General features: G+C 43.8%; 1 protein-coding gene across 4 annotated transcripts in view; it reads left to right on the forward strand.

Moving 5' to 3' along the window:
- Positions 1–598: 598 nt before the first annotated feature.
- mapk8ip3 (mitogen-activated protein kinase 8 interacting protein 3) overlaps positions 599–24383 on the forward strand; it is a 255509-nt gene continuing 231724 nt past the window's right edge. For all 4 annotated transcript variants that reach the window (XM_070900984.1, XM_070900985.1, XM_070900987.1 and 1 more), the window contains exon 1: positions 599–1154. In XM_070900984.1, the coding sequence (XP_070757085.1) occupies positions 855–1154 (300 nt within the window). In that variant the 5' untranslated portion in view covers positions 599–854. The remainder of the gene's footprint in view (positions 1155–24383) is intronic.

Raw genomic sequence — 24383 nt, forward strand, 5'->3', positions numbered from 1 at the left:
ACATCTATGCTTTTCGCCTCAACTACTCCATGCGGTAGCGAGTTCCACATTCTTACCACTCTCTGGGTAAAGAAGTTTCCTTATTGGATTTAGTGTGACTATCTTTTATTTAGGCCCTTAGTTTTCATCTCCCCCAGAAGTGGAAACATCTTCTCTACCTCTACCCTATCAAACCCTTACATAATCTTAAAGGCCTTAATCATGTCACCCCCTCGGCCTTCTCTTTTCTAGAAAAAAAAACCCTAATGTGGTCAGTCCTTCCTGATAAACTCTTCAGTTCTGATATCACCCGTGTCAATTTTTTCATGCATCTTCTCCAGTGCTTCAATATCCTTTAAAAAATAGTGATACGGGGAGCAGAACTGTGCGCAGCTTTCCCCATAAGTTACTGTTATCTTACATAATAAAGATGATGTCTAGAGCTCGAGGAACAGTTTGCAGCCAAGCCTGTGACTAGGTGCTGGGCTGCAGTAAAATGCTGGTTGCAGGGGGAGGGCGGGAGCCTGGCTGGTTTGCTGTCCCACTTCCCACAATGCAGACAGCCCATCCTGACGTCAGATCGGCGCAGATGACAGCAGCCTGAGCCTGGAGATGTAGAGCCAAGGGCGCAGGGAGGGACCGCTATTGTTTGCACAGAGGAGGCAACAATTCTCGCCAGCCTTTCCGGAAAAGCCCAGACCTCTTGCCCAGCCCGGCTGATCGGCGCCCAGGCATCGTGCCCGCCTTTGCAGGGAGGGGGACAGTGGGAGGGGGATGCGGTGAGACTGCGCCTCAGCCCCGCCGACTGCATCCCTCTTCCCCTCTCTCTCCTCGGCGTGATTTGTTTTCACTTCCCTCCCACCGCCGCCGCCGAGATGATGGAGCTAGATGATGGGGCGGTTTACCAGGATGACTGCTCGGTGTCCGTCATGTCCGACCGGGTCTCCGGCCTCGCCAACAGCATCTACCGCGAGTTCGAGCGGCTCATCCACAAGTACGACGAGGAGGTGGTGAAGGAGCTGATGCCGCTGGTGGTGAACGTGCTGGAGAACCTGGACTCGGTCTTCACCGAGAATCAGGAGCATGAAGTGGAGCTGGAGCTGCTCCGGGAAGACAACGAGCAGCTTCTTACCCAGTACGAGCGAGAGAAATCTCTCCGGAAGCAAGCCGAGGAGGTAAGTGGGTAACGGGCGACCCTCCCTCAATTTATCAATTGTCTCCCCCTCCCACCCATCATATTTTCATCTTTCTGCCTCTCATCGACTGTATCAATCCAAGTGTGGTAATTTAATCATTCTGCGTTGCAGCCTATCGATTTAATCATTGTTTACAATTTATATTTATCTAATTAAAATCTTTCAGTTTTCCCTCTACTAACTGCCTAAATGTCTCTATGCTCGTGTAACCTGTTTGTATCTGCAGCATTTCTAGTCTGTGTGTTCAGATGTATTTGATCTTTGGTTGGCATCAATAATCACGTTGATCAATTTAATATCGGTGTCGGGATTTTGTTATTGATGACCTGAGTTAACCAAATGGAAAATGTATTCGCCAAAGATTGGAAGTTCAGTTTATCAGCGGAGTATAATGATGCTGCCACAAAACTCTCTTGCCAGGATTATTGGCTAAATCAAAATAAATGTTGCCATTTTAGATCACATTGGTAATTTGGTGAGACCAATCTTTCACTGTAGGGGTATGTCAGTGTTTCCATCCAGCTAGCCTTTGCAATCCACTTTGTTGTAACCACATATGCTGATATGTGTGATGTATGGTTAGACAGCTACTTAAATCAGTTTTTGTTTGATGTCTGGCTTCTAACTGTATCTCTGTAATTTGAGCTCAGTGCTATTGCAGAACTCTGATAAAATGCAACACCTGCAGTAAGAATAATTCAATCTCTGTTTTTTGCAGATTTCAGTATTGATCTTGGCACCTGATCAGTGTTTGTTGATGTGGGTGGATTCAGTAAGGTGGAAAAAACATAGGGAGCCATGTTTAGTACATTCCAGATCAGTAGTCTGGCAGGGTGTGGGCCTTCACTTAGGGGTCCACGTTGAATAGATGTAGCCCGGTAGAGTTTAGGAATATGAACGTCTTCAGAATGGTAGAAGCAACCACCAGGAGCCACAGTGAATATATTTGACCCACACTGGAAGAGTATGGACTGTCACACTGTTAGTAATGTGCAAACAGTTATAAGAAGCTATACTGAATATACTTCAAGCCTTTAGAGCCTAGAAATTTCAGCAACAGAGAAATGGCCACTGGGACCATTGTTAAATATGCTGAGCCTGAACCTGGAATATTTGAGGCTGATTCTGGATTTCAAAGTCGATATGAGATCTGTTCCCCAGGTCTGATGTTATTCACCTTGATGAGCATAAAAAAATCATTAGAAACCATAAAAGAAAATAACTTTTGGCTCCCCAATGACTGACTGACTGGGTAAATGCACTGCATGGTCTGATAATGAGTCGTACAGAGCAGGAAGGTTCTAGGCTTGATCTCTAAGTTGTGCTGAGTTAGCTGATCTTGGCTGAGACAGTGGTGAGGGTAACATTTCTCTTTCTTAGCCTGGGGCTTCTGCATCCCCAGGCTAAGGAAGAGGAATAATAGCCAATTTCCATTTCTGATCACTATCCAGCGACCTCTACTGAATATTGTCATTGGGCAAACATAGAAAATAGGTGCAGGAGTAGGCCATTCGGCCCTTCTAGCCTGCACCGCCATTCAATGAGTTCATGGCTGAACATTCAACTTCAGTACCCCATTCCTGCTTTCTCGCCATACCCCTTGATCCCCCTAGTAGTAAGGACCTCATCTAACTCCTTTTTGAATATATTTAGTGAATTGGCCTCAACAACTTTCTGTGGTAGAGAATTCCACAGGTTCACCACTCTCTGGGTGAAGAAGTTCCTCCGCATCTCGGTCCTAAATGGCTTACCCCTTATCCCTAGACTGTCAATATGTCAATGACCAGATAATCTGTTTGTGATGTTGGTTGAAAGTTAAATATCGGCCAGGACACTGGGGAAAACTCCACTGCTCCTCTTCACAATAGTGCCACAGGATCTTTCACGTCCACCTGAGAGAGCAGGTAGAGCCTCGGTTTAACGGCTCATCCAAAAAATGTCATGTCTGACAGTACAGCACTCTTTCAGTACTGCACTGGAGCATCAGTCTAGATTTTGTGCTCCAGGCTCTGGATGAGACATGAACTCACAACCTACTGACAGAGGCGAAAGTTCTACCACTGAGCCATGGTGGCTAAACAGCTTGCCTACAATTACTGTCTTGACTCACATAGAAAGGATAATCACTTGGGTAAGGTACCCAAGGAAAGATACTGCAACATAGGGTGTTGCTATAAGGCGATATGAGGAGCATTTTTTGGGGGGAAAAATTTGGACCTTCAGTAAATTAGAAAGTGCCATAGAGAACAATATCGACTATGGGGTAATTTTCTTTGTGGTTTTGGGAAATCTTGCATATGACAAGAGCATATTGGAAAATTGTGGTAGCACTTTGATTTCCAATGACAGAAAATAGTGCGCAGTGCAGCTGCGATTTTCCGATAAGTGGCACCAGTAGGTGAGGTGGCTCACTGTCAATGTGCCCAAAATATTACCCTCTGTATTCTCGCCCTATGAAATCTGTAGAAATGTGGATCTGCTGGCAATCTGGCCATGTGAGCCATATTGAACATGTGTCCAGACTATGGAATCTGGAAAAATTCAGAATATACAAGCCTTTGGAGGACTGCAGAAGCATTTTTGCATGGCCTCGCCCCTCCCTATCTCTGTAACCTCCTCCAGCCCTACTACCCTCCGACATTTCTGCACTCCTCCAATTCTGGCCTCTTGTGCATCCCTGATTTTAATTGCTGCATCATTGGCGGCCGTGCTTTCAGCTGCCTAGGCCCTAAGTTCTGGAATTCCCACCCTAAACCTCTCAACCTCTCTACTTCTCTCTCTCTTCTTTTAAGACACTTCTTAAAACTGACCTCTTTCACCAAGCTTTTGGTGTCCTAATATCTCCTTATGTGGTTTGGTGTAAAATTTTGTTGGATAACGCTCCTATGAAGCGCCTTGGGATGTTTTACTACGTTACATTAAAGGCGTTGATATATATGTAAACTTGTATTTACCTTGTACAGCCACCAGATGGCTCATCCCCTGGAGTCCCAAGGGATCCCATAATCCTTTGGGAGCACAGGTACTTAAGGAGGCCTCACAAGCTAAAGAGGCACTCTGGAGACTTGCAATAAAAGACTAAGGTCACACTTTACTTTGAGCTCACAGTATCCATTCAGACTCTTTATTCATACATAACAGGCATTATATGTTGTTGTTGTTGGAAATAGAAATCAGTAAAACTTGATTTTATCTGACAATTTAGTCAGATAATATTTCCTGTAATTTATTAAGGATATATATATTACATCATAACAATGGCAATAATTTGTTTTCTTTCTATTGTAAATATAAATCATAATATAAGCGAATTAGATAAATGAAAAGGAACAATAATCAATCATTTTATTTGAGGTGAAAAAAATCTTAGATGGTGTCATTGCAATTGTCTATATATCATATATTTTTGTTGCAAATTATCTATTGGACTTTCCCATATCACGCAGCACTTATCGGGTCTGCTGCTATTAAACTGACCACTGGGAACAGCATGAAGTGGCATGGCTTACTCTCCCTTAGATTTTTTTTCCTCACTCAGGGATTATGTAAAACACTTTGGGATTGAATTTCCGCTGGGATTCTCCCGATTGCTTTTCCAGACTTTGCCGTGGATCTGCTGCATATGTTACAGCCTTGATTTGACGAACCCCGTGGAAAGTAATAGCGCTTGTGCTGCTCACTGCTTTTGCGGGCAGACTGGCTGAAATCATGAGGGAATAAACCTCATCACCTCTACGGGTGTCTAGTGTTGCAGGGCTCTGTGTATTAGTGCACTACATGACCAGGCTGCATAATACAGTACAGGTTGAACCTCTCTTATCCAGCACCTTCGGGACCTGGCCTGTGCCGGATAAGGGATTTTGCCGGATGAGGGGAGATCACGTTAAATTGGATAGTACAGGTACTGAGCAAGGGGATATCAGGGCTGGCTGGCTTGGGGCTGGGAGTACAGCAGAGAGATCACAGGGATGTGGTGGTGGATCCCAGGGTCAGGCCAGCGATTGAGGGAGTCGGCAGTGAGGAAGGACTTCGATTTGTACATGTTGGATCAGCCGGAATGGTGCCGGACGAGGGGTGGTGCCGGATAATGGGAGTCCTGGATAAGGGACGTTCAACCTGTATTTAAGACCTGTGAGAAAACAAAATGATAAATATTGGTTAACTAAAAAGTTTTTTTTAGTTTATTAAAAGGTGCAGTTATTTGGAATATGAGATAAGACTGTGTATTGTGATATATTATGTCAGATATATATCTTGCTGTAATGCGTCGGGGTGTACAAGTAGCTGGATGTCCAGATACATTGACTTGCAATGGATGTCAGTGGGCTGGTTCATTTTAAAAAAAACTTTTGAGTTACTTCATTTTCAGAGCTTCTGTTCATTCTCACATTTTGTTTGCAAAATTTCAACTGAAGGGATGCACTGGTGCAGTGGGTTAGTACTCTGCATTCTGAGAGGCAGTGAAATCGAAAGGAGGCAGCTCAGAAATTACAGAACGAGTTGAACAAAATATGTATGTGGGCAGAACAATGAAGATGTAATTTAATACTGACAAGTATTGCACTTGGATAGGAAAAATGGGTGACGCAAGTACTCCATCAATGGTGTTGAAATAGCTATGGAAGAAGTTGAAAGAGATGTAAGAGTCTTATTGGACTCTACAGTCAGCACATTCAACGTGTGCAGAGCAGCAATCAACAAAGCCAATAGAACTTGGAACTATGTAGCCACAGTAAAATATGTCCGAGGAAGTTGCGATCAAACTGTACAATGCTGTGGTCAGACTGCACCTCGAGCACAGTTTTGATTGCCAAAAAACAAAGAAGACATTCCAGCGTTGGAGGCAATACAGAGAAGAGCCAAATGCTGGTCCCTAATGTCGGAGACTGAGCTATGAGCAAAGACTGGAAAAACTTTTCAGCTAAGAAAGGAGGCATCTGAGAGGTGATCTAGAAATATACAAGGTTGGTTAAAGCAATGAAAAAGGTAAATTTGGAATATTACTTTGAACAAAATTGTGAGTAGGGCAAGGGGTAATGGGTTTAAACTAGTCAAAGGTAAATTCGAGACTGATAGGAAGTTCTTCACAGAAGGAGCGATCAACACTTCCAGGTAAAGTAGTGGAAGAGAAAACCTTAGAACCTTTAAAAAAACAATTGGATACTAAAATTGTGCGTGTGTGGAGGGGGGGGGACGGGGTGTATTTAGGGTCTTTCTGGATGGATGAATTAAGATGGGCTGAATGGCCTTCATCTGTAATTGTTTTATGATAAAATTTTCATCTCCTGGAGCTGGACTGAATCCAGCCTGCGTTGATGGGATGCAAATCGCTCCTCTTTTGGCTTTAATGCCCTATACAAACTGATCGTTTTTATTCAGTTCACTGCAAAAAATGCTAACATTGCAGCACAAAATTATTACCTGGTTGGCTGAAGTGGTAACATTCATACTGGTGCAGTGAGGGAATGTTCTTCTAAGGATTGGATTCTGGCAATCTGCTGGAGTAGAGTAAAGGGAATTTAATGGTCCCGATAATAATGGGGAGACGGGAAGGGAACAAGGGAGAGATTTAGCAGCCGGAAAACCTGGAAATATGAGTTTCCTGCAGGACATTTTAAAAATTATTTAATCAGTCTCTTGGAGTGGCTGACTGGCTGTCGGGTGGGTAGGCCTGCAACACCAGGCTACAGCCGGAGGTCAGACATCGGCCGGGGGAGGGGGGCGGGGGAGTGCTAGTCAGGCAGCAGGGGTAGCGTCGGATATCGGGGGGTGGGGGGGGTAGTTGGACATGAGGTTGGAGTCGGATTTGGGGGAGATTGGAAATCGGGGTTGGTGGAAGTCGGACATTGGCCGGGGGTCCGATCGCGGGGATGGAAGCAGGTAAGCTTGGTGGGCCGGGGTGCGGGGGAAGCACTCCTGCTCCTCTTGGCCCATAGGCAGTGCTGGAAAGGCATTTACCTGTGCCATCCAGCCATTCTTGCCTCCCTTCAGAGGTCCAGGAAATCCAGCCGGTCAGCGTTAAATCTGGAGCAGAGATAAAATTTTAGGCATGCTGCCTCTTCAAAATATGACCAGCCCGCCTCCAAAGAGCAGACTTGTCACCCCCACCCACAACCCGCCTCTGTTAGAAACGGAAGTTGGAGGACGTGGGCCCAGGTTCCCCATTTTCTTTAATCCCCCCCCCCCCCCCCCCCAACTTCCCGAGTCCCCCTCCCGCCCATCCTTGGGAGTTATAATACCCTCTATGTGTTACTTATGGTAATATTCACACTGCTGCAGTGAGGGAATGTTCTTCTGTGGGTTGGATTCTGGCATGCTGTAGGAGCAGAGTAAAGGGAACTTTATGCGTTTCACATTCTGCATTGTACCTTCTCTGGCAGTGCTTAACATTGGGCACTAATACATTTTGTTCCCTAGCACTGACTACTTTCATCTTGATGAGCACAAAAGATCACCCAGAAGTAAAAGCTTCAGCTACCTTAAGGGCCTTGAATTTTTCCCCCACATATATTTCTTCTGCCGGACAGAGCACTGGATTATTGTAATGATGCCAGACCGTAAGCAATTTTACTCTCATTTTGCTTCATGAACATCGTCAAAGACTTATTACGCATCTCTGATTCACACCCTTTGGGACACTAGTCAGACATCACCTGTGTTAAACAACAGTTTTAATGAGCATGATCATCTCAATAGAGTAGTTGCAATTTTGTAGATGAGCTGGTGACTACTCAGTGGTTTGTAATGATGGCAAAGGGTATAAAGAGGAAAATAAAATAAATTGAAAACTCTGTTATGAACACAATGGATAACATCAGAGCGGGGAGCTATTCCAGCCAGGCCACTCCAAGGAACATTATTTAAATTGTGTATTGCATTCCAGCATCACTCCACATTAGGAGTTCGACATTATTGCACCATACTAGTTCATGCTAGTATGTAAATCCTAATGCAGATCATGAGCAAGGTATAGCACTAAGCTCTCGGCTCCCCTCACATGGTTTGTATTACAGCTTGGATATCCCTCAATCAATATATATTACAGCTCCTGTCCTTCATATGTATCCTGCATTACAGCTTCACTTCTCCTCATGCTCTAGATTCTCCTTCCTGTTGCAGTCGTGTTGGTCTGTGTATTGGATGGGCTCAGATTGTTGATGGTTTTGGGCGTTATAATAGTTAGCCTTGTTGTTTCAGGGAATTCAGTCCAACTGAATTAAGGTCTGAAATACTGATTAGGAATTTTGATAGTATGTAAATTCAATAAACTCTATAAACAATGCAAATTTTTATGTGCTAAAAGCAATATGCAAATTAAAGTGTGTTTCTGTTTTCTTAGATATGTGGGGCCATCCTTACAGGTTTATGAGTTAGTTTCAGGAGAACTAATGAGAAGTCCAGATGACAGTTACTGTGCTTCTTAAAATGAACTATAAGACATAATTAATACTGAAGTACAATTCTGGGAGTAGCAGTCCTTGTGTGCTTTACAACAAATAACAGAACTTGTGTGTGCTTAGTGTGATAGGCCATTTAACTGTGGGGGAATCACAATGGAGCCTGATCCTGCCCTCACTGTCATTCATAAATGCCTGTTTTTCAGCAATGTACCCACAGCTGCAATTTACTCTCTCAACACAGAGCTGGAATTGAACCCGGACCTTCTGGTTTGTATGGCTGAATACTAAACCCCAGTGAATTTACAGAGAATTTTGGAGGAGCATTCTGAATACTTTTACTTTAAAACCAAATTAGACACTTTACCTCTAGTAACCCGCAATAAATTCAAAGTAATAACACGAGAAATTGGAAATGCTTTGCTAGAATGTAGGAAATTGTGCGCCAAGAGTGCTTTACTATTTCTCTACAAATTACTGACGTGGAAATAAAGTGTGGCAAACAAATTACTCGAAGCAAGAAAGCTCCCTCAGTACCTCCTCTTCATCATGGGCTGGTCTGTTTATTGCATGAGAGATCTTGGAGGTAAATCTGTTAGAAAATGGAAGCCATGGAAAGATTAATCTCTCCCAGCCCCCCCCCGCCAAAAAAAAAATCTGTCTTCATTCCTGGACTAGGGATACCAAGAGGAGTGAGGCTGTGTGGAGTGTGTCTCAACTTACTTCTTGGAAGAATAAAGGGGTAGTTGTAATGCAGTCTTGGCTTGTGCAAAAACCAGGAAGGTTAAACTGTGTATTTATGTCAGACACCTGCTATCAGAAATCTCTGTGTTTAAGATGGTTGTTGAATTTGTTGTGTTGTTGGCGGGGATGTTTGAGCTCAGTCAGACACTACCAGTTCATGCAGGAAAGCGAGTGATGCAGAAAGAGAGACTGTCTCCTCAATAGCTGAAAAATGTTTTGTCATATTTAATTACCTGAAAATCGGATATATGTCTATGTGTTTTGAAAAATTGTAACATTGGATTCTGTACAGGTAAATGTCTACATGAAGAACCACCCCTTCAAACTCTGCAAAAGTAGCATGATTGAAAAATATAAATTCAAACATGCAGTCCAAAAACATAGTGTCACTATTGGTAACTGTGTAGGCTGTTCTGTTCTAAGCCATCAGCAGGATTACGCCGCTTTTCTCCAGTGGGCTGACTGCACCCTTTTGAAGAAGGCTATGTTGATGTGAATCCAGCTTTTGGATTGTAATTAAGTTATCAGCTGATATCTGAAGCTGTTCACTTTGTGAAACAGAATCCTTGCTGAAACCAGTCTTTGAGGACTGCTGATGTCTGTACCCAAATCAAGTAATAAATAGAGTTTTTTTTTATTCAAAGCATATTCCAGATTAAAAAAAATCTGTTCCATGGTTTTTTGCATTGGTGTAATTCACTTTTAGAATACATTTTTATTCGTTCTGGGATGTGGGAGTCACTGGCAAGGCCAACATTTATTGTCCATCTCTAATTGCCCTTGAGAAGGTGGTGGTGAGCTGCCGCCTTGAACCGCTGCAGTCCGTGTGGTGAAGGTACTCCCACTGTTTGGGATGGAGTTCCAGGATTTTGATCCAGCGACGATGAAATTGCGGTGATATACTTCCAAGTTAGGATGGTGCTTAACTTGAAGGGGAACTTGCAGGTGACGGTACACACTGCAGCTACGATGCGCCGGTGGTGGAGGGAGTGAATGTTGAAGGTGGTGGATGGCGTGTCAATCAAGTGGGCTGCTTTGTCCTGGATGGTGTTGAGCTTCTTGAGAATTGTTGGAGCTGCACTCATCCAGGCAAGTGGAGAGTATTCCATTGCACTCCTGACTTGTGCCTTGTAGATGGTGGAAAGGCTGGGGAATCAGGAGGTGAGACACTTGCCGTAGAATATCCAGCCTCTGACCCGCTCTTGTTGCCACAGTATTTATGTGGTTGGTCCAGTTAAGTTTCTGGTCAATGGTGACGCCCAGGATATTAATGGTGGGGGATTCAGTGATGGTAATGCCGTTGAATATCAAGGGGAGGTGGTTAGACTCTCACTTGTTGGAGATGGTCATTGCATGACACACTTGTGGCGCGAATGTTACTTGCCACTGATCAGTCCTAACCTGAATGTCATCCAGGTCTTGCTGCATATGGGCATGGACTGCTGCATTTTCTGAGGAGTTGGGAATAGCCCTAAACACTGCAGTCATCAGCGAACATCACCACCTGACCTTGTGATGGAGGGAAGGTCATTGATGAAGCAGCTGAAGATGGTTAGGCCTAGGACACTGCCCTGAGGAACTCCTGAAGCAATGTCCTGGGTCTGGGATAATTGACCTACAACCACAACCATCTTCCTTTGCGCTAGGTATGACTCCAGTCAGTGGAGAGTTTACCCCCTGATTCTCATTGCCATTAATTTTACGAAGGCTCCTTGATGCCACAGTCAGTCAAATGTTGCCTTGATGTCAAGGACAGTCACTCTCACCTCACCTCTGGAATTCAGCTCTTTTGTCCATGATTGGATCAAGGCTGTAATGAGGTCTGGAGCTGAGTGGTCCTGGTTGGACCCAAACTGAGCCTCAGTGAGCATGTGATTGGTGAGTAAGTGCCGCTTGATAGCACTGTCGACGACACCTTATCACTTTGCTGATGAGTAAGAGTAGACTGATTGGGCGGTATTTGGCCTGATTGGATTTGTCCTGATTTTTGTGAACAGGACATAACTGGGCAGTTTTCCACATTGTCGGATAGATGCCAGTTTTGTAGCTGCACTGGAAGAGCTTGACTCGATGCTCGGTTAGTTCTGGAGCACGTCTTCAGCACGACAGCTGGTATGTTGTCGGGGCCCATAGCCTTTGCTGTATCCAGTGCGCTCAACCACTACTTGATAACATGTGGAGTGAATCGAATTGGCTGAAGACGGGCTTCTGTGATGGTGGGGGCATCAGGAGGAGGCTGATATGGATCAGCTCTAGAAATGTACAGGTGATTGGCTCTTGACCTTTCTTCCTTTTTGGGAATGTGGTATGGGCACGATGGGTCGAATGGCCTCCTTCTGTGATGTATCATTCTATAATTCTATAATCTCCAGTTGCCATCGTTCCGCGACCACCCCATTGAGGTCAGTACCTTACTCTGGCCAATTGCTCAAATCCACCACCATAAGTTGAGAAAGAATTTCTTCTCCCAGAAGGTTGTGAATCTGTGGAATTATCTGCCCAAGGAAGCAGTTGAGGCTAGCTCATTGAATGTTTTCAAGTCAAAGATAGATAGATTTTTAAGCAATAAGGGAATTAAGGGTTACGGGGAGAGGGCGGGTAAGTGGAGCTGAGTCCACGACCAGATCAGCCATGATCTTATTGAATGGCGGAGCAGGCTCGAGGGGCTAGATGGCCTACTCCTGTTCCTAATTCTTATGTTCTTATAATCTTATGTTCTTATAAGACTTTGGAACAGAATTTCAGAGCTGTAACAGGCAATGTCATTATGCCACTCTAAGTGTAATTTTTGTTTGTTTGTGTGGTACATGATGGTTCAGAAATGGAGGATAAAACTTTTCCAGCCACATGCACAACACAGCAAAAAATGGCTATTTCATAGAAAGACTTGCATTTATATAGCGCCTTTCACGACCACCGAACGTCTCAAAGCACTTTACAGCCAATGAAGTACTTTTTTGGAGTGTAGTCACTGTTGTAATGTGGGAAACATGGCAGCCAATTTGCACTCAACAAACTCCCACAAACAGCAATGTGATAATGACCAGATAATCTGTTTTTGTGATGTTGATTGAGGGATAAATGTTGGCCAGGACACTGGTGATAACTCCCCTGCTCTTCTTCGAAATAGTGCCATGGGATCTTTTCCGTCCTGAGAGAGCAGATGGGGCCTCGATTTAATGTCTCATCCAAAAGGTGGCGCCTCTGACAGTGCAGCATTCCGTCAGCACCGCGCTGGAGCGTCAGCCTACAATTATGTGCTCAAGTCCCTGCAGTAGGACTTGAACCCACAACGTTCTGACCCAGAGGCGAGTGTGCTACCCACTGAGCCACAGCTGACAATTAATAGTCTGGACAGTTAATAAAAATAGTAGCTAACTTGAGTGAGCGACACCAGCTTCACAAATCAAAACCTAAAACACCCAATAAAATAGTTGTCACTCGTACAGGTCAAGGAATATGTCACTTGATCATGATGTATCCTACATATTCTGTCTGTTATGAGAAGGATTATCACTTGCAGAGTGCTGGGGCCAATTTTAACCTCATCTGTCCATTGAGAAACTGGCGAGATCTGATGCAACGCTGGTTTTACACCCCGCCCAATTTTATTCTCATTGAAGTCAACAGGGAGTAATATTGGTCGGGGAATATAACCGGTGTTCCACCTGATCCCGTGGGTTTTCCACCCCAACGAGTTAGGTTAAAGTGACCCCCCCTACAGTCTCATTCTGAGTGCCTTTTAGTTCCAGCATTGAGTTCAGAGGGCCCAATAGCTCTAGTAGTTTCCCCAGATTTCTGCAGAGCCACACAGAGTCTTATCAGGCGAACCTGGTGTGTATGATAAAGCATGCTATGTTTGAAAGCCTGAAGCGCAGATTTGAGCTAGTAAGAAGACAAAGTGTACATTCTTTGTGTTTTGAGTCATAAGAACATAAGAACATAAGAATTAGGAACAGGAGTAGGCCATCTAGCCCCTCGAGCCTGCTCCGCCATTCAATAAGATCATGGCTGATCTGGTCGTGGACTCAGCTCCACTTACCCGCCCTCTCCCCGTAACCCTTAATTCCCTTATTGCTTAAAAATCTATCTATCTTTGACTTGAAAACATTCATTGAGCCAGCCTCAACTGCTTCCTTGGGCAGAGAATTCCACAGATTCACAACCCTCTGGGAGAAGAAATTCTTTCTCAACTCGGTTTTAAATTGGCTCCTCCGTATTTTGAGGCTGTGCCCCCTAGTTCTAGTCTCCCCCACCAATGGAAACAACCTCTCTGCCTCTATCTTGTCTATCCCTTTCATTATTTTAAATGTTTCTATAAGATCACCCCTCATCCTTCTGAACTCCAAGGAGTAAAGACCCAATCTACTCAATCTATCATCATAAGGTAACCCCCTCATTTCTCGAATCAGCCTAGTGAATCGTCTCTGTACCCCTTCCAAAGCTAGTATATCCTTCCTTAAGTAAGGTGACCAAAACTGCACGCAGTACTCCAGGTGCGGCCTTACCAATACCTTATACAGTTGCAGCAACACCTCCCTGCTTTTGTACTCCATCCCTTTCGCAATGAAGGCCAACATTCCATTTGCCTTCCTGATTACCTGCTGCACCTGCAAACTAACCTTTTGGGATTCATGCACAAGGACCCCCAGGTCCCTCTGCACCACAGCATGTTGTAATTTCTCCCCATTCAAATAATATTCCCTTTTACTGTTTTTTTTCCCAAGGTGGATGACCTCACACTTTCCGACATTGTATTCCATCTGCCAAACCTTAGCCCATTCGCTTAACCTATCCAAATCTCCTTGCAGCCTCTCTGAGTCCTCTACACAACCCGCTTTCCCACTAATCTTAGTGTCATCTGCAAATTTTGTTGCACTACACTCTGTCCCCTCCTCTAGGTCATCTATGTATATTGTAAACAGTTGTGGTCCCAGCACTGATCCCTGTGGCACACCACTAACCACTGATTTCCAACCGGAAAAGGACCCATTTATCCCGACTCTCTGCTTTCTGTTCGCCAGCCAATTCTCTATCCATGCTCATACATTTCCTCTGACTCCGCGTACCTTTATCTTCTGCAGTAACCTTTTGTGTGGCACCTTATCGAATGCCTTTTGGAAATCTAAATACACCACATCCATCGGTACACCTCTATCCACCATGCTCGTTATATCCTCAAAGAATTCCAGTAAGTTAGTTAAACATGATTTCCCTTTCATGAATCCATGCTGCGTCTGCTTGATTGCACTATTCCTATCCAGATGTCCCGCTATTTCTTCCTTAATGATAGTTAGAAGCATTTTCCCCACTACAGATGTTAAACTAACCGGCCTATAGTTACCTGCCTTTTGCCTGCCCCCCTTTTTAAACAGAGGCGTTACATTAGCTGCTCTCCAATCCGCTGGTACCTCCCCAGAGTCCAGAGAATTTTGGTAGATTATAACAAATGCATCTGCTATAACTTCCGCCATCTCTTTTAATACCCTGGGATGCATTTCATCAGGACCTGGGGACTTGTCTATCTTCAATCCCATTAGTCTGTCCAGCACTACCTCCCTAGTGATAGTGATCATCTCAAGGTCCTCCCTTCCCACATTCCTATGACCAGCAATTTTTGGCATGGTTTTTGTGTCTTCCACTGTGAAGATGGAAGCAAAATAATTGTTCAAAGTCTCAGCCATTTCCACATTTCCCATTATTAAATCCCCCTTTTCATCTTCTAAGGGACCAACATTTACTTTAGTCACTCTTTTCCGTTTTATATATCTGTAAAAGCTTTTACTATCTGTTTTTATGTTTTGCGCAAGTTTACCTTCGTAATCTATCTTCCCTTTCTTTATTGCTTTTTTAGTCATTCTTTGCTGTTGCTTAAAATCTTCCCAATCCTCTAGTGTCCCACTAACCTTGGCCACCTTATACGCATTGGTCTTTGATTTGATACTTTCCTTTATTTCCTTGGTTATCCACGGTTGGTTACCTCTTCTCTTGCCGCCCTTCTTTTTCACTGGAATATATTTTTGTTGCGCATTATGAAAGAGCTCCTTAAAAGTCCTCCACTGTTCCTCAATTGTGCCACCGTTTAATCCTTGTTTCCAGTCTACTTTAGCCAACTCTGCCCTCATCCCACTGTAGTCCCCTTTGTTTAAGCATAGTACTCTCGTTTCTGACACAACTTCCTCATCCTCAATCTGTATTACAAATTCAACCATATTGTGATCACTCATTCCGAGAGGATCTTTTACGAGGAGATCGTTTATTTTTCCTGTCTCGTTACACAGGATCTGATCCAAAATGGCTTGCTCCCTTGTAGGCTCTGTTACATACTGTTCTAAGAAACAATCCCGTATGCATTCTATGAATTCCTCCTCCAGGCTACCTCCTGCGATTTGATTTGACCAATCGATATGTAGGTTAAAATCCCCCATAACTACTGCCGTTCCTTTTTCACATGCCTCCATTATTCCCTTGATTAAAGCCCGCCCCACCATGAAGTTATCATTTGGGGGCCTATAAACTACGCCGACCAGTGACTTTTTCCCCTTACTATCTCTAATCTCCACCCACAATGATTCAACATTTTGTTCATTGGAGCCAATATCATCCCTCACAACTGCCCTGATATCATCCCTTATTAACAGAGAGTTTAAATTTTTTACATAGGTAGAGTGTAACTTGAATGTTGTATATTTCAGTATAAATATTTAATACCTCTTGTTGATTATAAATACCTTTATGGCTCTGACTAATGGCTCTTAGTCTAAGAGTGGCTGTATGCACTGGAAAATCAATTCAAAGTCAGAACGATTGCTGAGATAACGGATATACATGAAATGGATTTGGTAAAGAATCTGGAAACGTTTGCATTATGATACAGATTGCAGCTTTAATCTGGAGGCTCTAGTTCCTGCATTATTGACACGCAAGATTGGAGGCACTGGGAATCAAACATTAATTAAAGGTGTTATGGACTGTAACCCCCACATTACAAAACGCCTTTCAATGTGGCGTAGTTCATTGGAACTCTGGCGTATTGGAACACAGATTTGATTCCCCACCCCCCAATACTCACTCAGATCTTGATAATTGATATATCACTGTGGAGAGTTACTGAACGGAGATCAGATTGTCACTCATATGGAGGATGGGAAAATTGGCTAGACATCCCTGGATTATTCTCGTGTACATCAACAGCATCAGTGGAGGCCTCTGAGCAGGCATCAAGGGGTTGGTTGAACTGTTACAGATCCAATGACAGGACCATGAAAAGCTATTGTACAAGTGAAAAATAGTGAAGATGTTAGAGCCTTTTGGATGGGGCTGTAATAGTCGTTCACTGTGACTTCTACCTGTGTGAGGGTTAGATCATCTCGAGCAGGGCTGTATGTAGCATAAGGCAATAATCTGATGAAGGAGTTTAGATAAAATAATAGCAATGAGAGCAAACCACAATTGGCTTATAATTCTCACCAGAATCTTAAAATCGTAATACATTCAACATCACTCCCATATGTTCATATGCCCGATGCTAGACTCCCGAAACAAGCACTCTGCTCCAAGCTACGTAACAGCAGGCACTCGAGTACCAAGCGGGCAGAGAAAACGCTTCAAGGACACCCTCAAAGCCTCTTTGAAAAAATGCAATGTCCCCAATGTCTTTTGGGAATCCCTGGCCCAAGACCACTCAAAGTGGAGGAGGAGCATCCAAGAAGGTACCGAACACTTCGAGTCTCTTTGCCGGGAGCATGCGGAAGCCAAGCACAAAAAGCCGAAGGAGCGTATGACAAATCAAGCATCATCTGCCCCACCTGTGACAGAGACTGTAGATCCCACATTGGTCTCATTAGTCACCTTAGAACTCATTTTAGTGTGGAAGCAAGTCGTCCTCAACTCCAGGGGGCTGCCTAAAAGAGAGAGAGATGCTCATATTTAAAATAATATCGGAGGGCCTCTCATTGCAATGTTCATGAATAGTTTGGGATCTGGAACACAGTTGTCTTATTAGCCCTAACTTGGTCAGTTCCTTTAAGGCTACTGTACTCCTGTGGGAATCTGGGTAATTGTAGTTATATCTGGGTAACTAACTGGATTATATATTGTTGAGGCCAGTAAATTGCTTGTAAATTTCAGGCTCCAGCACCGAGAAGCCTGTTTTTTTCTTTAGGCTGTTTTGCCTTTGTAACAAAGTGCGAGATCAAGAGTATGAGAGGCACATGCTAGATGCAGGTCTTTTTAGGTATACTAGTGAATCTCCTGCAGTGCTCTCGCACTAAGTGAGAGGGTGAAATAAAACAGAAACTGTTGGAAACACTCAACAGGTCAGGCAGCATCTGTAGCGAGAGAAACAGAGTTAACGTTTTAGGTCGATAACCTTTCATCAGAAGTGAGAGGGTGTGCTCTTTTATAAGGATAGGAGCATTTTATCAAGGTAAACTAGAATATACACTATGTATCTTTAAGATTTAAAGGTATAACTGTTATGGATTCTGGAAAAGAATGCTGGGGTTAGTTACAGGTCAGGCTGCTGACTTAGATTGACAGGTCAATTTAGTTGGGAGAATTTGATTTTCTGAGAGCATTACTGGCAGGGAGCTTCATTTGTTGGCTGCCTGTGATTTCCTGTCCATTAAATTTAATTGGACAGAAAATTGTGGCATCACGTCTTTGATTACCTGATATGTACATCCACCAGTGAGGCTCATCACTGGTAACATGTTTATGGAAATGTGACCCTGCAATACCATCTGAAATGTAATATTCTGCCCCTTCATTATGCCCCTTTAAGGCTAAAATGTCTAATTGATAAGTAAACATTGAGTGAGATCATTCAGAAAATTTCTGCTATTTAGATTGCAGATTGATTGTTTGTGAGCAGGCAGCGTGCTTTCAGTATTTTTTGTACATTGCAAATGACTGCCTTTGTTTCCTTTATATTGGGCCGTAATTTGCGCCCCCTATGGGTGCGTACGAGGTGCGCGTGCACCCATTGGGGTCGTGCAATCTCCGGGAAGCGCATGCGCGAAAACCTGGAACTTGCAATCTGTCAAGATCCACTGCATCGCCGGGAAAAGGGCATCCTCGGGTGGAGGGTTGGGTATTTACCCAACATTTGCCCATCGAATGTCCGTGAAATTTTTATGCCTGGTAAAAGCAGGCATAAGGCATAAGGCCTGTATTTACCAGCGTAAGAGTTTTAAAAACATATTTAAAAAAAGATTATCAATCATTTCTACATTTAAAAACCTGTGAAAGGGAAGTTTATTTTGAGCCCCTTTAAAACAAGTAGATTTATTTTTCAAACAATTAAATTTTTGTTTTAACTATTTAATTAACTGCCATTTTAATTAATTTTAAATATGTAATTTTCAAAATGTATTTGAAGTGTGGATGTATTTTTGCGGATATTCCCATTCATGCCTATGGGGGTTTCTGTACATAAGGCGTCCCCATAAGCATGGATGGGGATTTCCTGCTTTTATTGGTTGGATCATCCCACATGATCCCAGGGGCACTTGTGAACTGCCTGCTCCCCTGAGATACGTGGGCCTCTACTCGTGGGTACCCTGAGAGACCCAGCACTGCGAGTCTCCGTACCTCCCGGACCACCAGGTACCCGGTCATTTTATTTGCGGATCGGAGGCATTTCCCCACCGGAAGTCTCCGGTCGCAAATTCAGGGCCATTGAATCCCCCAACACTGTTTACAACTTCACTTACATTGTTTTTAAAGTGTGACTGATACATTTTTATTAGGCAGTATGTCATGTGTAAAACGTGACGGACATCTGAAATGTGAGAAGTCTGATATACAGCAACTGTCCCGTGGTACTGCTCCTGGTAAGAAAAAAGATGTATTGTTATAAATGGACAGTAACCATGTAAATACCACCAATGATGTCTCCGCACGATCCTACAAATCCCCTGGGAGGACAGACACACTAACATTAGAGTCCTTGACCAGGCCAACATCCCCAGCATTGAAGCACTGACCACACTTGATCAGCTTCGCTGGGCAGGCCACATCGTTCACATGCCAGACACGAGACTCCCAAAGCAAGCGCTCTACTCTGAACTCCTTCATGGCAAATGAGCCAAAGGTGGGCAGAGGAAGCGTTACAGGGACGGGCCTCAAAGCATCCCCGCTGACACCTGGGAGTCCCTGGCCAAAGGCCGCCCTAGGTGGAGGAAGTGCATCTGGGAGGGTGCTGAGCACCTCGAGTCTCATCGCCGAGAGCATGCAGAAATCGAGTGCAGGCAGCGGAAAGAGCGTGCGGCAAACCTGTCCCACCCACCCTGTCCCATTTGTGACAGGGACTGTGGTTCTCGTATTGGACTCAAAGTAAACTGCAGAAAATGAATTCATAGAAGGACAGCAAATTCTGAATGGAATGTATCATTCACGTTTGGCAGGAGATTCTGAATAAATATCCCTAATATCTATTTAAGCACAACATTTTACTAACACTAAGTACTGTTGCAGAGATAATTGGCAAACAAGGAGAAATGCAAATGAGTTTAATCTCTAGTTTTAGGTATCCACTATAAAAGCCCGTATCCTAACCAAATGGTGCCCAGTTACTATTCTACATAAAGAGCTGTTCCCCTATAGGGATGCTAACTCAGGTTGGAGGTACTCCTGCAAGTTTGACCACATGACGTCTGCTCACTGCTCACGTGACCTCTGCTCACATGACTCCCAGATGATCGGAGAGGATTGCCAATCCTACTCCCCCATCAGACGTGCACAGATTATGTTTATGCAACTGGGGGGGCGGGGGGACAATTTTATTTATCTATCTGTAGTGGGTTAGGAAACACTATTCTTTTCCAGTAACCAATTAAAATATGGCCACCTAAGGACTCATTTTAAGTGTGGAAGCAAGTCTTCCTCGATTCCAAGGGACTGCCTATGATGATGATGATGAAATACAGCTATTCTTTTGCTGAAGTATAGTTGTGTGCCCTTTTCAAAGTGCATCATCTAATTGATTAGTTCACTCAAAGGTCAGTTAAGAAGGTGCAGATATTCTGTGGTGCTCTGGCAGAATTTGTACATCCAAATACTGCTTTTGTTTCTTTAAAGTTTTTACAAGCGTGATACAGAAATTTGCATTAAACAGTGCGATGGTCATCTGAACTGTGAGCCTCCGAAAGTTTTTGGTAAAGGTATAGATATAAAGTGGCAGATTTCCTGTGGTGGTGTTCAGGATGAATCCGAGGCTACATTGTTACACAGAGAAGGGTTAGGGAGTGGAAAGGAAATAAGTTTGTAAGCGATCTGCTCACATAAGTCATTTTTTAATTGGTTACTGGAAAAGAATAGTGTTTCCTAACCCACTACAGATAGATAAATAAAATTGTTCCCCCCTCCCCCCCAGTTGCATAAACATAATCTGTGCACGTCTGATGGGGGAGTAGGATTGGCAATCCTCTCCGATCGTCTTGGAGTCACGTGAGCAGAGGTCACGTGGTCAAACTTGCAGGAGTACCTCCAACCTGAGTTAGCATCCCTATAGGGGAACAGCTCTTTATGTAGAATAGTAACTGGGCACCATTTGGTTAGGGTAGGGCTTTTATAGTGGATACCTAAAACGAGAGATTAAACTCATTTGCATTTCTCCTTGTTTGCCAATTATCTCTGCAACAGTACATAGGGCCCAAGTTTCCACACGATTAAAAAACGGGCGCCCCTCCGAGCTGGGCGGCCGTTTTTCGCGCCTAAAACGGCGCCGGAAAAAAAACGCGCGATTCTGGAGCGCTTTGCAGCTCCTTGTCTGTTTGGCGCGACGCCCAGGGGGGCGGAGCCTACACTCGCGCCGATTCAGTAAGTGGGAGGGGGCGGGTACCATTTAAATTAGTTTTTTCCCTGCCAGCAACGCTGCGTGTGCGCGTTGGAGCGTTCGCGCACGCGCAATGTGAAGGAAACATTGGCACTCGGCCATTTTTGTAGTTCTTTGTAGCTGTTTAATTTTTGAACATTTTTTAATAAAAGCACATTGCCATCAGCACTTGCAGCCTTCTCACTGTCTCCTCCCCCCCCCCCCCCCCCGCTTTGCGGGAACAAACGACTGTCTCCTCCTCCTCCCCCCCCTCCCGCGGGAACGAACGGGTGCCTCAACTTGTGAGGCTGACTGCAGAATTCTCCCTGGCTGAAGCACTTTCACACAGGTAGGAAGATGGTTTATTTAATCTTTTCTTTGCTTATAAATGTTTATTCAGGTTGGATTTATTTGTATAATATTTGTAGAAGTATAAATAAGGATTTATTATAGAATTTAATGACTTCCCTTCTCCCCCCCCCTCCCCCCACCTCGTTCTGGACGCCTAATTTGTAACCTGCGCCTGATTTTTTAATGTGTAGAACAGGTTTTTTCAGTTCTACAAAAATCTTCACTTGCTCCATTCTAAGTTAGTTTGGAGTACGTTTTCACTGTGGAAACTTTCAAATCAGGCGTCAGTGGCCGGACACGCCCCCTTTTGAAGAAAAAAATTCTGTTCCAAAGTAGAACTGTTCTACCTGACTAGAACTGCAGAAAAAAAAATGTGGAGAATTGCGATTTCTAAGATAGTCCGTTCTCCACCAGTTGCTCCTAAAAATCAGGCGCAAATCATGTGGAAACTTGGGCCCCTAGTGTTAGTAAAATGTTGTGCTTAAATAGATATTTGGGATATTTATTCAGAATCTCCTGCCAAACGTGAATGACACATTCCATCCAGAATTTGCTGTCATTCTATGAATTCATTTTCTGCAGTTTACTTTGAGTTAGATTTTTCAGTATCAGAGAATAAAATGTTATTGTAAGTTAATATTTGATTTCTATTAAGTTTTACTATCTGTATTGGAGTTGAGCCCAAAGTGGGTGAAAACCAGGAATTCTAACTCTAGAGCATAGAAACATAGAAAATAGGTGCAGGAGTAGGCCATTCGGCCCTTTGAGCCTGCACTGCCATTCAATGAGTTCATGGCTGAACATGCAACTTCAGTACCCCATTCCTGCTTTCGCGCCATACCCCTTGATCCCCCTGGTAGTAAGGACTGCATCTAACTCCTTTTTGAATATATTTAGTGAATTGGCCCCAACAACTTTCTGAGGTAGAGAATTCCACAGGTTCACCACTCTCTGGGTGAAGAAGTTTCTCCTCATCTCGGTCCTAAATAGCTTACCCCTTATCCTTAGACTGTGACCCCTGGTTCTGGACTTCCCCAACATTGGGAACATTCTTCCTGCATCTAACCTGTCTAAACCCGTCAGAATTTTAAATGTTTCTATGAGATCCCCTCTCATTCATCTGAACTCCAGTGAATACAAGCCCAGTTGATCCAGTCTTTCTTGATATGTCAGTCTCGCCATCCTGGGAATCAGTCTGGTGAACCTTCGCTGCACTCCCTCAATAGCAAGAATGTCCTTCCTCAAGTTAGGAGACCAAAACTATACCCAATACTCCAGGTGTGGCCTCACCAAGGCCCTGTACAACTGTAGTAACACCTCCCTGCCCCTGTACTCAAATCCCCTCGCTATGAAGGCCAACATGCCATTTGCTTTCTTAACCGCCTGCTGTACCTGCATGCCAAACTTCAATGACTGATGTACCATGACACCCAGGTCTCGTTGCACCTCCCCTTTTCCTAATCTGTCACCATTCAGATAATTGTCTCTGTTTTTACCACCAAAGTGGATAACCTCACATTTATCCACAATATACTTCATTGCCATGCATTTGCCCACTCACCTAACCTATCCAAGTCACTCTGCAGCCTCATAGCATCCTCCTCGCAGCTCACACTGCCACCCAATTTAGTGTCATCCGCAAATTTGGAGATACTACATTTAATCCCCTCGTCTAAATCATTAATGTACAATGTATACAGCTGGGGCCCCAGCACAGAACCTTGTGGTAGCCCACTCCCCCTCCCCTTTTATAGGGGGCACTTGTAAATTATATGATTTTAATGCCCCAAAAAAAAATCACAAAAAAAAACACAAAAATTTTTTTTTAATAAGTGGGCAGTTAAAAGTGTCTGGAGTGTCCCCAAGATCGGGGGGGCACTCGATCTAATGTTTATTTTGTCTCCCCCAAAAAGAGTTGTGGTACCACACTAGTCACTGCCTGCCATTCTGAAAAGTACCCATTTACTCCAACTCTTTGCTTCCTGTCTGCCAACCAGTTCTCAATCCACGTCAGCACACTACCCCCAATCCCATGTGCTTTAACTTTGCACATTAATCTCTTGTGTGGGACCTTGTCGAAAGCCTTCTGAAAGTCCAAATACACCACATCAACTGGTTCTCCCTTGTGCACTCTACTGGAAACATCCTCAAAAAATTCCAGAAAATTTGTCAAGCATGATTTCCCTTTCACAAATCCCTGCATATGGGACTGCAGTTGAAGTATGTAACCACAACAATGTAATCGTATTAGTGATCGTGAAGTAATTACCAAACAATTATTGAGTAATAAGCTGCAACTGATTGTGAGTAAATTACATAATACCACATAAAATACCAGTCTGTCTTCCACATGGCTCAGTGAGAGAATACATGACATTGTGTGGTCCTGAACCAATGACAGACCATTTTAAGAAATACAATTCTATTGCTCATCTAAATGGCATAATTGGATGACACAAAGATTTTAAAGTCAATTTGTATCATTCACTTTTTCTCCCATTATTTCAGCCTTTAATTTCAAATTGCTGATTTAATAATAAACCTGCTGCTCCAAGCATTGTAATGGTCAATGCATTTGTGACCAATGCACTGCATTACTGGATTGTAAGACACGGGTCTGTAGCTATGGTTGCCCAGAGGACTAGTTCCTAACACTTTCTACTAATAGAGGAGATTATATTTGCCACAGGATTAGAGGCAGGTGAGCCACCTTGGGCCACTCTTGTGCCTTTTTCCTTCCACCGGTACGCTCGCGGCCTTCCGCGAAAGGTCGGCGCCGGAGGGACTGGAGTGCATCATCACCCCCGGCAACCAAATTTTAATTTGATTTTATGTTTTAAAGTTTAATTTGTTTTAAATGCCAGTTTTAGTGTCCCCCAAAAGATAGGGGGCACTTGT

This window comes from Pristiophorus japonicus, chromosome 15, assembly GCF_044704955.1.
Source record: "Pristiophorus japonicus isolate sPriJap1 chromosome 15, sPriJap1.hap1, whole genome shotgun sequence".
Classification (NCBI taxonomy): domain Eukaryota; kingdom Metazoa; phylum Chordata; class Chondrichthyes; family Pristiophoridae; genus Pristiophorus; species Pristiophorus japonicus.